The sequence below is a fragment of the Sebastes umbrosus genome, chromosome 14 (assembly GCF_015220745.1).
Source record: "Sebastes umbrosus isolate fSebUmb1 chromosome 14, fSebUmb1.pri, whole genome shotgun sequence".
In the NCBI taxonomy this organism is placed as follows: Eukaryota; Metazoa; Chordata; class Actinopteri; order Perciformes; family Sebastidae; genus Sebastes; species Sebastes umbrosus.
The window spans coordinates 23,160,891-23,172,194 of NC_051282.1; the positions used below are offsets into that span (position 1 = coordinate 23,160,891).

At 40.2% G+C, this 11,304-nt stretch overlaps 1 protein-coding gene across 1 annotated transcript; it reads right to left on the minus strand.

The window, feature by feature from the left end:
- Positions 1–347: 347 nt before the first annotated feature.
- fam117aa (family with sequence similarity 117 member Aa) lies at positions 348–10,890 on the minus strand. Its single transcript, XM_037792102.1, has 9 exons — positions 10,706–10,890; positions 10,348–10,542; positions 7,050–7,195; positions 4,325–4,420; positions 4,050–4,166; positions 3,408–3,524; positions 2,407–2,644; positions 2,124–2,298; positions 348–1,196 (listed from the first exon to the last, which is right to left on the minus strand). The coding sequence occupies exons 2-9, from the start codon at positions 10,520–10,522 to the stop codon at positions 983–985; spliced, it is 1,278 nt and encodes a 425-aa protein (XP_037648030.1). The 5' UTR covers positions 10,523–10,542; positions 10,706–10,890; the 3' UTR covers positions 348–982.
- Positions 10,891–11,304: the final 414 nt, after the last annotated feature.

Genomic DNA, 11,304 nt, shown 5'->3' on the forward strand with positions numbered 1-11,304 from the left:
GCCAGCCTCCTTACACAGATACAAAAAATATATATCTTCCTGGAAATACATCTGTAGAAAAGCAGGCCGTCATTAAACAAACTATGGGCCAAAAATATTCCTCTTCAACAAACAGATTTTCTGAAATTGCAGGAACTAATTTCACTTTGTTTCTCAAATTAAGTTAAGTTCATCTAAACTTAACAATTCTTTAAGTAAGGGGATAATGTACAGCGAGCCGGACATTGTTGTGAAATAAACCCTGAGACGATGCACCTGAAAGGGTTTATTTCACAACAATGACCCGCTATAGCTGTAAATTATCCCAATTATTACACAGCTACTTACTTAAGAAATCAATAATTTGACACAAAAACGGTCCTCCAGAGTCCGAGATCAGAACTGTGTCCATAGCAACGGTCTGCTATACATAGCAACGGTCTGTTATAAAGAAATAACAGACCATATATTGCTGTGATTGACCAATCAGTATTCAACAAAGCCGTGTAACAATCAACAATAAAGGATAGTAAGAAAGTAATACTCATGTGTTGTAAGTGCTTGGGTTTTTGAATCTGAATTCCCTTATTTTAACGTTTAAAATGAAAACATCCCTCGCAGACTGCAGTCTTTGTCTGAACCGCTGACGCATAAACTAAAACAATATTCAGTTTCATCAAACGCAACGTCAAAAACGATCGCCAGCAGTAATGCTCTTCCAGCATTTTCCAACATTTCCAGAACTTCAGTCCTGTAATTAATCCACAAACCCACATGGGGTATTACTAAGTGCTGATGAGGCGAGTATCAGCTAAATCAAAGTATCCTTTGAGCAGGTGGAAATAATCAGTAAAGCAGCCAGATTTTAGGCCAAAGTTAATCTAAAGTCTCTTATTTTGATCACAGTGATGGTGGCACGTTACGGCAGTGATGAGCCAGGTGACCACAGGTAACATATCCAGTGTGGTTGAGTCCTGAGATGCGGCTCTGCTCAGACATCCACCTACTGCATGCCCAGGTGCCTGGTAGGAGAGGCCTGACCTGGGCAGCCGGTGACCGGAGAGACTGACAGGCCGCGGAAAAGGAGGTCCATGGAGGGAAGGAGGGGCTTCAGGAGACTGACGGGGCAGAAAGCGGAGCCTCCGTGGGGGGTGAAGTTGACTTTATTGGGGTCAGGGCAGGACGGCTGGAGGCGAGGCTCATCCTGACAGGCAGACCTGGAGGTAACGAGATGGAGAGAGTAGTTGGCATGTAGCCCAGGATACTGGATCATCAAGAGCAGCAACTCATTTTTATCATTTTATTATATTAAAAAACGATTGATATGAGTTATGAAATGTCAGAATACAGTGGAAAAATTTTAATTTACAAGTTACCATAACCCGAGGACGTAGCCCACATGAGTGAATTAAAGTGATAAAATGTTTTTTTGTGAGTTTCCAATTTCCACCTATACTTTGACTGGAGAAAGCATTCGCTCATAATATATTCCTTTACCAGGATAAGGCGAATTTTTGCATGATATTAAATCAAGCTGTAATTTCCTGTTAGATGCTCTGAGAAACAAATTTTAGAAGTGCGTGAATTAAAAAGAATAAAATGTTTTTTGTAAATTTCCACCGATGCTGTGACTGGAGACGTACGGACATAATATAAGAAAAAACAGCTGCAATAATTATTTAAATTATCAAATAATCTGTCGATCATAATTTTTGAATCATGCTTTTTATTGTTTCCTTATAAGAAAAATGACAACCTAAACCATAACAAATAAAATAATGTGTACATATAATAACAGTAACTGTAAATTGAAAAACAAAGTATTCAAAAACAAGGGAGGAGAAAATGATAGTTATAATAATAATAAATAAAACAAATAAAAAATTAGTTATAAAATATATAGTAAAATAAAATAAAAATATTAATAAAGAAATATAAATTAATAAAAATAAATTCACACACCAGATTCTGTTAATCATAGTTTTTGATTAATCAATTACTTGATTGGTCTATAAAATATAAAAAAATAGTGTCTTGTCAAATGTCTTGTTTTGTGCGACCAACAGTTCAAAACCCAAAGGCATTAATGCCAGGAAATACATGCTTATATGATATTTGCATGATGCTTTGGTATAAAAACTTACATTGCCTCCTCGCACACTCGTACTCGCTCGCAGCCTTCTGGCGGCTCGCGCTGGAAGGAGTAGGTTTTGTTGGGGCGAGGAGCAGAGGAGCAGGGCTGCAGCAGAGGAGGATCCAGTGCAAACGAAGGGAGCGATGTCGACGGAGCGGGACACAGCGTCTCACTGTCCACCGGCTCTGCACGACACGACAGAAATATCCAAACTTTTATTAACAATAAGAATATTAAAACCTCAGCGTACAGTTTTAAAAAGTACACCACAAAAAGTGTAGTAGTAGTCTAACCTGGCTGTCCCATAGGACATGGAGACTGTGATGGAGACAGCAGAGATGAGTTCAATGGAGAAGGAGAATTTGAAGGAGACAGAAGCGATGGGTCTAAAGGACAGGGGGACTGAGAGGGAGAGAGGAGGGAAGGATCCAGATCCAGATCCAGAGGGCCGGGCGAGGGCTCACTCTGAGAGCCGCTGCTGCATCTCTGGACCGGGACCGGGGCCCTGTGGCCATCGGGGATATCCAGAATCTGGAATATACACAAGTGGAGGGGTCAGAGTAGCTGAAGAAACAATACAAGGTAGAGTGTGGCATGCTTTACTTCCTGGGAGACAGGGTTTACCACAAAAAGACTAGAAAGGATGTGGCTAAAAATGACTTTTTAATTAAATTTTCTTACCATTATAATAAAGTTGTTCAATGAAAACAAGCTCATTATATTACGATTATCATTGCTAAAATGCGTTATGCAGCTGCTTAGACATCAGGTCAAACTTGATAGTTTACTTTTTTATGATAAATTCATAGAATAGTTTATCAAAAGACTGTAAAATACATGAGATTTAAATGAGAATCGGCTCTTTTAAGCAAAAAAAATGTCCATACTCATTAAAGCTACTACCCCATAATTCCTTATTATTGTTATGTGCAATACTGATTAAATTATACAATAATTCAACTGTGCAATACTCTCTGTGCAAATGTCTTTATACTGTACATTTCAAGAAATATTATTTAATTCTTGTTTATACGATTCTTGCATTTATATTCAATATACTTAATAGATCCAACTTCTCAGGATTTACTTATTTACACTTTGGTTATATATAATATCTGTTTGATGCACATATTTCTCATTTCTTATTCTTATTTTTATTATTTATTTATATTTCTCTACATATATTGTGTTATATATTGTTGCATTGTGTACATCACTTTATATTTAGAAACCTTTATTTCAAATTTTTTTATTTTATTTTATTTGTTGTTTAAGCGTAGCTCAGTGGCCTCACCTCATGCTGGTCGTCAGGTTTCTCAGAAACAAACGCCTCTTCCAGCTCCAAGTTGAGGCCTTCAACGCTACGTCGCAGCCGCGGAGCGAGTCGGTTCAGCGGCATCGGGGGCAGCGTCTGGAGAAAAACAAGGCAAATACGACAAGGCAAATAAAGAGTGTTTTTACTTGTGTACTTAAAGCAACAGTTTCTTCACTTGCGCAAAATTGTAGTGTGGTGTCTGGTTCCACACTGCCTGTGTTTGAATTGAACAGTACATGGGGCCGTATTACAGAAACACCGCCTACCCAATATATGAAAAATGGTAATGACCTCACACAATATTTGCAATGACAAAATGCCTCCATAGAAAGAATTTCCCCTCATAAAAATGTTGTGTAAACAGACAGAGATTTCCTCCTTGTTACAGAATGATATACAGTATATGATATGATATGCTGGTTTCAGATGATCCGTCTGTGACAGCGTGGCAGTAACACAGGAGACGTGATGACAGCAGCTCCTAAGAAAAGCACCAATGTTTTTTTATATCCCTGTTACTAAGCGCTTCCTAGTCTGCCCCAGGAAGGCCTCAGCAGAGGTCATGAAAACTTTGTGTCTCTCCCTCACAGGTCATCACAGGACAAAAGAGCAACGGGCTACCTGAGTGACGCCCGCTGCATGACCTGCTGGCAGCGGGGGGTGGTGTGGGAGCTCATATCCTGCTGGGGGGGGGACGTGGCGGGAGCGCTTCTGCAACTGGTTCCTCAGCTTGGCCACCTGAGGGCAGAGTGGAGAGATTCAGGAGTCACTACGATTCATTCTGAAAAAGGGTGAGGTTACTCGCTTTCCCCTCAGAGGCTGTTGGTGTTTCAGTGGGAGGGAGGTGTGCAGAGTAACTGATTAATGAACTGCTATAGTGATAAAGTGATACTCGCCTCCCTCAGGTGCTCTGCGCTGCCCCACGACGCTGAGCGCTTGTGTCCGCCGGCGCTCCTCCTTCCTCGGGTCTCCTCGGCCCAGGAACTCGGAGTCTTTGAAAAAACATAATATTACAGTGTGGTGAATAAAGAGTCCTATGTTTGTCTAAATAAACCTTTGGGGGGGGGATGTGGTACAAAATGGCCTTTTTTTTGGCACACTTTTACATTTCTGTTACACCCAGTGAACTCCAATCGACACTACAGCTTGCACAAGAAGAAGTGGAGCCACACAGCTGTCTTCTTGCACACCTGCCCCACAACAGCTGTACAGAGGAAGGCAACGAGAAAACCACCCTGAGCTGCAAAACAGCCCCGCTGCCACACACACACACACATCCAAAACCACATCACTGTAAAGACTATAAATACAGTGCAAGTATCAGCAGTCAACACATCAGTGCACTTACAGCAGCCTTGTTATTCACAAAGTCAAGTACTGTAGAGGAAAAACAACTAAGACAAACAGAAAACAAGAAATACATCTGCTTTTGTCTATCACAACTGTTTTCCCTCATATGACCGTACCGATTTCTTCACATGGACTCTTGATTTTCTACCGGAGGGAGTCGGGTTGACCGCTTCCGGCTGTCGGTTGGGAGCAGACGACATCATCACCAAGTGAAACCCAGCTTGACCCACGGGATCAGATACTCACAGTTCTTCTTCAACAATCGGACCCACTCACCGGTGTCCATGCCATTCACAAGTGTCATGGTTTTCTACCCCCCCAAAATACGACCCGTTCTGTAGGTGTCGTCCTCAGAGAGATCTCACTGGTGCCATAACGGCTTGCAGGAAAACACAGACACCATCTTGTCCCGTCCAGTCGACTCATACGTAGCGCATCGCCTGGCTAAATAAGTCGGGACGCAGTCATACAGTGACATCGGTGTAGAGTTACAGCTGCCAACCCCCCCCACCATAATCATCCAACACCGACAACCCCACCCTGCCCAAAACATGAACAGGGGGATCATGGGACACAAACCTATAAAAAGACTAAAGGTAGCAGAACATTTGGTGTGGCTAGTGTTTCCAGCTCGGGCGACTCATTAACGTGTACTTAATTCCTGTTTGCAGTATGGCCACAATAATAAGAATAGAAACTAATGCAACTAATGATTATTCTGACTATTAATTGCAAAACATAGAGTTTGTTTTGTCTGATCGACAGTCCAAAACCAAATGATATTGAACTCACATATGTATAAAACAGAGAAAAGCAGCAAATCCTCACATTTTAGAAGGCTAGAGGAAGAGAATATTTTGCCTTTTGCTTGATAAATGCCTTTTACATTTACTTGGTTATCAAATATGTTGGGGATTATTTTCTTTCAATCGACAAACAGATTGACAGACTAATTATTTCAACATTTAACAGGTACACCTTACATTTAAATTAGGGCTGTCGATATCAATTAATCGCAAATTAAATTTAAATTAAACACATTTTTTATCTGTTCAAAATGTACCTTAAAGGGAGATTTGTCAAGTATTTAATACTCTTATCAACATGGGAGTGGACAAATATGCTTGCTTTATGCAAATGTATGTATAAATGTATTATTGGAAATCAATTAACAACACAAAACAATGACAAATATTGTCCAGAAACCCTCACAGGTACTGCATTCAGCATAAGAAATATGCTCAAATCATAACATGGCAAACTGCAGCCCAACAGACAACAACAGCTGTCAGTGTGTCAGTGTGCTGACTTGACTATGACTTGCCACAAACTGCATGTGATTATCATAAAGTGGGCATGTCTGTAAAGGGGAGACTCGTGGGTACCCAGAGAACCCATTTTCATTCACATATCTTGAGGTCAGAGGTCAAGGGGCCCCTTTGAAAATGGCAATGACAGTTTTTCCTCGCCAAAATTTAGCATTAAGTCTCAAGCGTTTTTTTTATCCTCCTTCGCGACATGCTAGTATGACATGGTTTGTACCAATGAGCCCGCTACAACTGACTATAATATAATAATGTTAAAATCTCCAGAAATATAAATCCACATCAGAGATTTGTTTCCCCAATTTGCAGGGAATTTGAGGAAGTGCAGTAACATGCCTAATGAAGAATGAAACAGTTATATCATGTGAAGTACTGCAGAGGAACTATGGCAGAAGGAGGTGCTGGCTGGGTGGTGCATGTGTGTGTGTGGCTGAGGAGAGTGCTGGGGGATGGGGTGTCTGTATAATGAGGTCAGGAGGGGTCTGCTCCTCACAATGGAGGCAAAGGGGGTTCGCTCGGGTTTAAACTGTGTCAGGAGCGGAGACGAAGCCGCGGAGCTTGGTGATGTTGGTCGGGGGCTTTGTGCACTAGTTAGGGAGCAGATACAGTCGAGGGGGGTACGAGCGCAGTTTTAAAGAAGAACAAAAAAACGACTATTTCCAGTTGGCTGCCTTCCACCCGCAGCGTCGAACTGGAACCACCAAACACCTGCAGAGCCAACATCAGATATCTGAAAACCTTCACACACAAGAAAAGCAAGGCAGAGAAAACAAGCTGCGTCTTTTTCTGCAACATGAAGCAACAGGTTTTATGTAGAGAGACACTCTTACAACAGCAGTAGCAGCACCGGTATAACCGACTGCATCTCACGTAGACTGTTAAATTACAGTCATTACACCACGGTACCACCACTAATTTGACAGTGTCGTGATATATTGATGCTCACCTGCGTGGCTTTGTCGTTGACACATGTAACAGCCGTGCTCTCGGCCTCTTTGGGCCACTGTCCCTGCAGATAGGGCGCGACGATGGCGTCCAGAGACAGAGTCCGGCGGATGGTGGGTTTCGGCGGACGAGCCGTGGTCCTGTCAGCTTTTTGGAAAAATAAATAAAATAAGTCAGTGAGCATGTTAGGGTTGTGCAAGCCTCAATACTTGTCAGAACAATGTCAGAAGTTATATAAACTCAGGCCTGTGTGATCACGTTTACAACACTGCATGTGACACAACTATATATGTGTATAAAAACTCCTTTAAAAGAGGCTAAACACTATTTTAACACCAGTGGTTGTTCACAAAATTGCTCCCAGGCTTCCTCGCCACCAATAAGCATGCAGTGTGTGTGTGCGTGTGTGTGCATGTTGGCAGCTCTTTGTAATCTCTGGCAGGTGTGGACCATGCCTTTGACCTGGAGCAAAGCCATCCAGCAACAGTCACCACAGGCTACAAGTAGATCTACCACCAAACACACACGGTATGTTGTCATGTTGCAGGGCAGACAGCATGTATAAATAAACGCCACGACATGCAGATGTGACCTGCATGGATACAGTTAAAGTAGAACAAAGAGGCTTTTTAAAGCTAGCGTGAAACATGCGGCAGAGATCCCACAAGTCAGAGTGCAACGGGGCGACCGAGTGTCCAAATAACATTATGAGAACAGTGTTACGTTTCAGGGTTAGCAGCCTTCAGTGTTGACTTAACTTTCTCATAGCATGGTTGTACTTTTTAGACCACAAATCATGGAAAAAGTTGTCAATAGTTCCCTGAATTAGCATGAGTCACATGGCATTTCCATTTAATAATAACCATTGTAAACATCGAAGGACACAATCTTAGACACAAAAAAGCAGCGATAATAAGCCAACAGGCTGCTCTGTGAGTGCTTTACTCCTCTCTACACAAAGGCTGGAAGTGTGTATGATTTATTCAGTTTTTTGGTCCATCGTGTCAGCTTTCTTATAGAAATAGTTGCTCTTCTTAAATTAAATGTTGTAAATTCATCATTTCTGTGTTAAAGACCTTATTCATTCATTTAAAAATGGCTTCATCAAGACTTTTTTTCATTTAATTTTATGAGTGCCTGAGGACTGATGTTACACCCTTTCCTTTAGAGCTGCAAGCAACTAACGATAACTTGAATTATTGATTAATCTCTATATGTGCGTTTATGTTAATTGCGGAAACTCTTGTGTTGCTGCTATTCTAGGTCAGGTCTCCCTTGTAAAAGAGATATTTGATCTCAGAGGGACAAACCTGGATAAATAAAGGCTTAAAAATCTGCAGATTAATTTCTCAATTAACTGATTTGCCTCATCATACTTTTTAAAAGTCCCAGTTTTTGTTCAAAAACCTAAAAATATTGAATTTAGGAAAGACATAACACAGAGAAAAGCAGCACATTTTCACACTCGAGAAGCTGGAACAAGCAAATGTCATATTTGCTTGAAAAATGACTCAAGCAAAGTAAAAACGTAACCCATTCATTATCTGTGTAGATTAATCAACTAATCGTTTAGACTTTACTTTCCTTTAGGGCTGGACAATGTGACGATATATCTTAAAAACTATATAAAAATGTCTATTGTTTCTATCACGATATGGGCTAGGCTTATATTCATTTCTTTTTTTTTTTTTCTATAATTTCACTTAAAACTGCACTCAAGTTTTTAAAATTATAAAATTACAGAGTAGTTTTAATTTGCCAGGTATTTAATTCACACAGGAGTATACAAACATAGGAGGTTATTTCATATGGACTATATATTTAATGAATTACCAGAAAACATGTTATATCGTGATATATATCGTTATCGCCTCAGTCACTCGTATGTGTTTATCTACAAAAGCATTCTGGGTTCAGTTCCTTCTTACTTGTCTTCACTTTTAAAAAGGAAAACTGGAAGTCATAATCTTCGTTCTATGGACATTTTGCAATTTGTTGTTCCCAAAGTACGGACTGAATTGGGAAAGAAAGCTTTTCGGTTTTCGGCACCTACTGCTTGGAATAATGTACAATCTGATCTTCAATCTCAAAACTTAGTTACCTTGAATGAGTTTAAAGCTCTGGTGAAATCGCTGCAGTCCAGGTTGTCTGTGTGCAAGTGTTTTGTAGGAGCAAGTTTTAATGTTGTTAATCTATGTGTTGTCTGTTACTTTCACTATAACTGTGTTGCTGCAATCTTGGCCATGACTCCCTTGTAAAAGAGATCTTTGATCTCAATGGGACTAACCTGGTTAAATAAAGGACAATAATAAAATCGAGATATGAGTTGAGCCATATTATGATAGAAGATGTTGACCATATCACCCAGCCCTACTTTCCTTTGTGATATAATAAAGAGAAGTAATAGTAGTAAATGAATTACTTGAGCATAGGTTAAATCATTTATGAAGCAGATATTTATCATAAAGAGGCACCAAATTAGCTTTTCAACAGTGGAGCACGTGGACGTAGTTTAATTTGTCAGGTATTTAATTCACACAGGAGTATGCAAAAATAGGTGGTTATTTTATATGGACTATATATATATATTATTGAATTACCAGAAAACATGTTATATCGTGATATATATATCGTAATCGAGATATGAAATAAGCCATATCGTGATAGAAGATTTAAACCATATCCCCCAGCCTTACTTTCCTTTGTGATACAATAAAGAAAAAGAGAATTAAAAGTAGTAAATTAAATCTGTATAGATTAATCGACTAATCGTTTAGACCCTACCTTCCTTTAGGGCTGGGCAATATGATATTATATCTTAAAAAACAATATAAAAAAGTCTATCGTATATCGTTTCTATCACGATATGGGCTAGGCCTATATTCATTTCTTTTTTCTCTATAATTTCACTTAAGACAGTTATATTCATTTTGCACTCAAGTTTTTAAAATGAGAAATTACTTTTAATTAGTCAGGTATTTAATTCACACAGGAGTATACAAAAATAAGTGCTTATTTCATATAGACAATTTATTGAATTAGCCTGAAAACATGTTATATTGTGATATATATCGTTATCGAGATATGAGATGAGCCATATCGTGATAGAAGATTTAAACCATATCCCCCAGCCTTACTTTCTTTTATGATACAATAAAGAAAAAGAGAAGTAAAAGTAGTAAATTAAATATTTTAATATAGGTAACATAATTTATGAAGCAGATATGTATCATAAAGTGGCATCTTTTCACCAGTGGAGCACATGGAAGTGAATGTTTGAGTGAGTGTGCATTATCTACCAGTCTTGAGCTCCCTGCTGAGGAGAGCTGAGCCTCTCTGGAGCTGGAGCTGGAGCTGGTAGGGCACTGTGGCTCTGAGAGGCTGCTGCAGGCTGAGGACTGTGGCTCCTCGGGGTTGCAGGCTGGGGTTGCTGGAGCCCCGAGGCGGAGGAGCTCCTCCACTCCGGACAGACATCCCCCCACTCCGACCTCCAACTAGGAAAAACAAACACACACAGCTTTTTCCCTTCTTTCCTGCAACTTCACATTCAGTTGATCCTCCTCACTGATGATGATCCACACTTCTGTCCTGGCCTCTTGTTGAGCTCCCAGCTTGAGCTTTCTTTTGTGAGGATGACCATGATTTGTTGTTGCTTACTTTTCGGGTGTTGAAGGAGCAGAGAGACGAGCAGCTTTTGAGGTTCAGCACATCTTCATCAATCCTTCACCAGAGGACTTCTTCCAGCAGAGACTGTCTCTCACACATTTCTCCTTCGACTCTTGTCTGCAAACTGTGACAAACACAACAGCCTCGACTCAACCTGTGCAACTAACATCTCGTGTAGTATATGATGATCCTCCAGTGAGGCAGATCTGGTTGGCTGCTGCAGAATACTACTGAGCACTTATTGGTCATCACACCCATCTGTCTCCTGAAGGACAACCTCCTCCACCAAAAAAACTTAAAGCTCCCATCCACTTTGTTGAGATTTAACTCCCCTCCTCCTCCTCCCCTTCAAATCCAGACCCTCAGTGTGTGGTCTTCAAAGTGTGGTTCAGGGACCCCTGAAGGCCACTACAGGGGCTCTAAACCTTCACTGTTAATATACTTTGACATGAGAGAAAACTGGTCACTATTCAAGTTATAATGTATCAGAAGCATTCAATAAAATAAACAAAAATAATATTCAGTATTTGATATCATGTCCAGTAGTCTTCCAATTAATTCATTTATTTAACTAAATATTCATATTTTGT

Bases quoted from the DNA above. Each gene is read 5' to 3' on its own strand.
- fam117aa (XM_037792102.1), bottom strand. From the start codon at position 10,522: ATGTCTGTCCGGAGTGGAGGAGCTCCTCCGCCTCGGGGCTCCAGCAAC. The intron at 2,299-2,406 runs GTTAGACTACTA...CGTGTCGTGCAG, and splicing joins ATGTCCTATGGGACAGCCAG to AGCCGGTGGACAGTGAGACG. The intron at 1,197-2,123 runs GTAAGTTTTTAT...CGTTACCTCCAG, and splicing joins CGAGTGTGCGAGGAGGCAAT to GTCTGCCTGTCAGGATGAGC.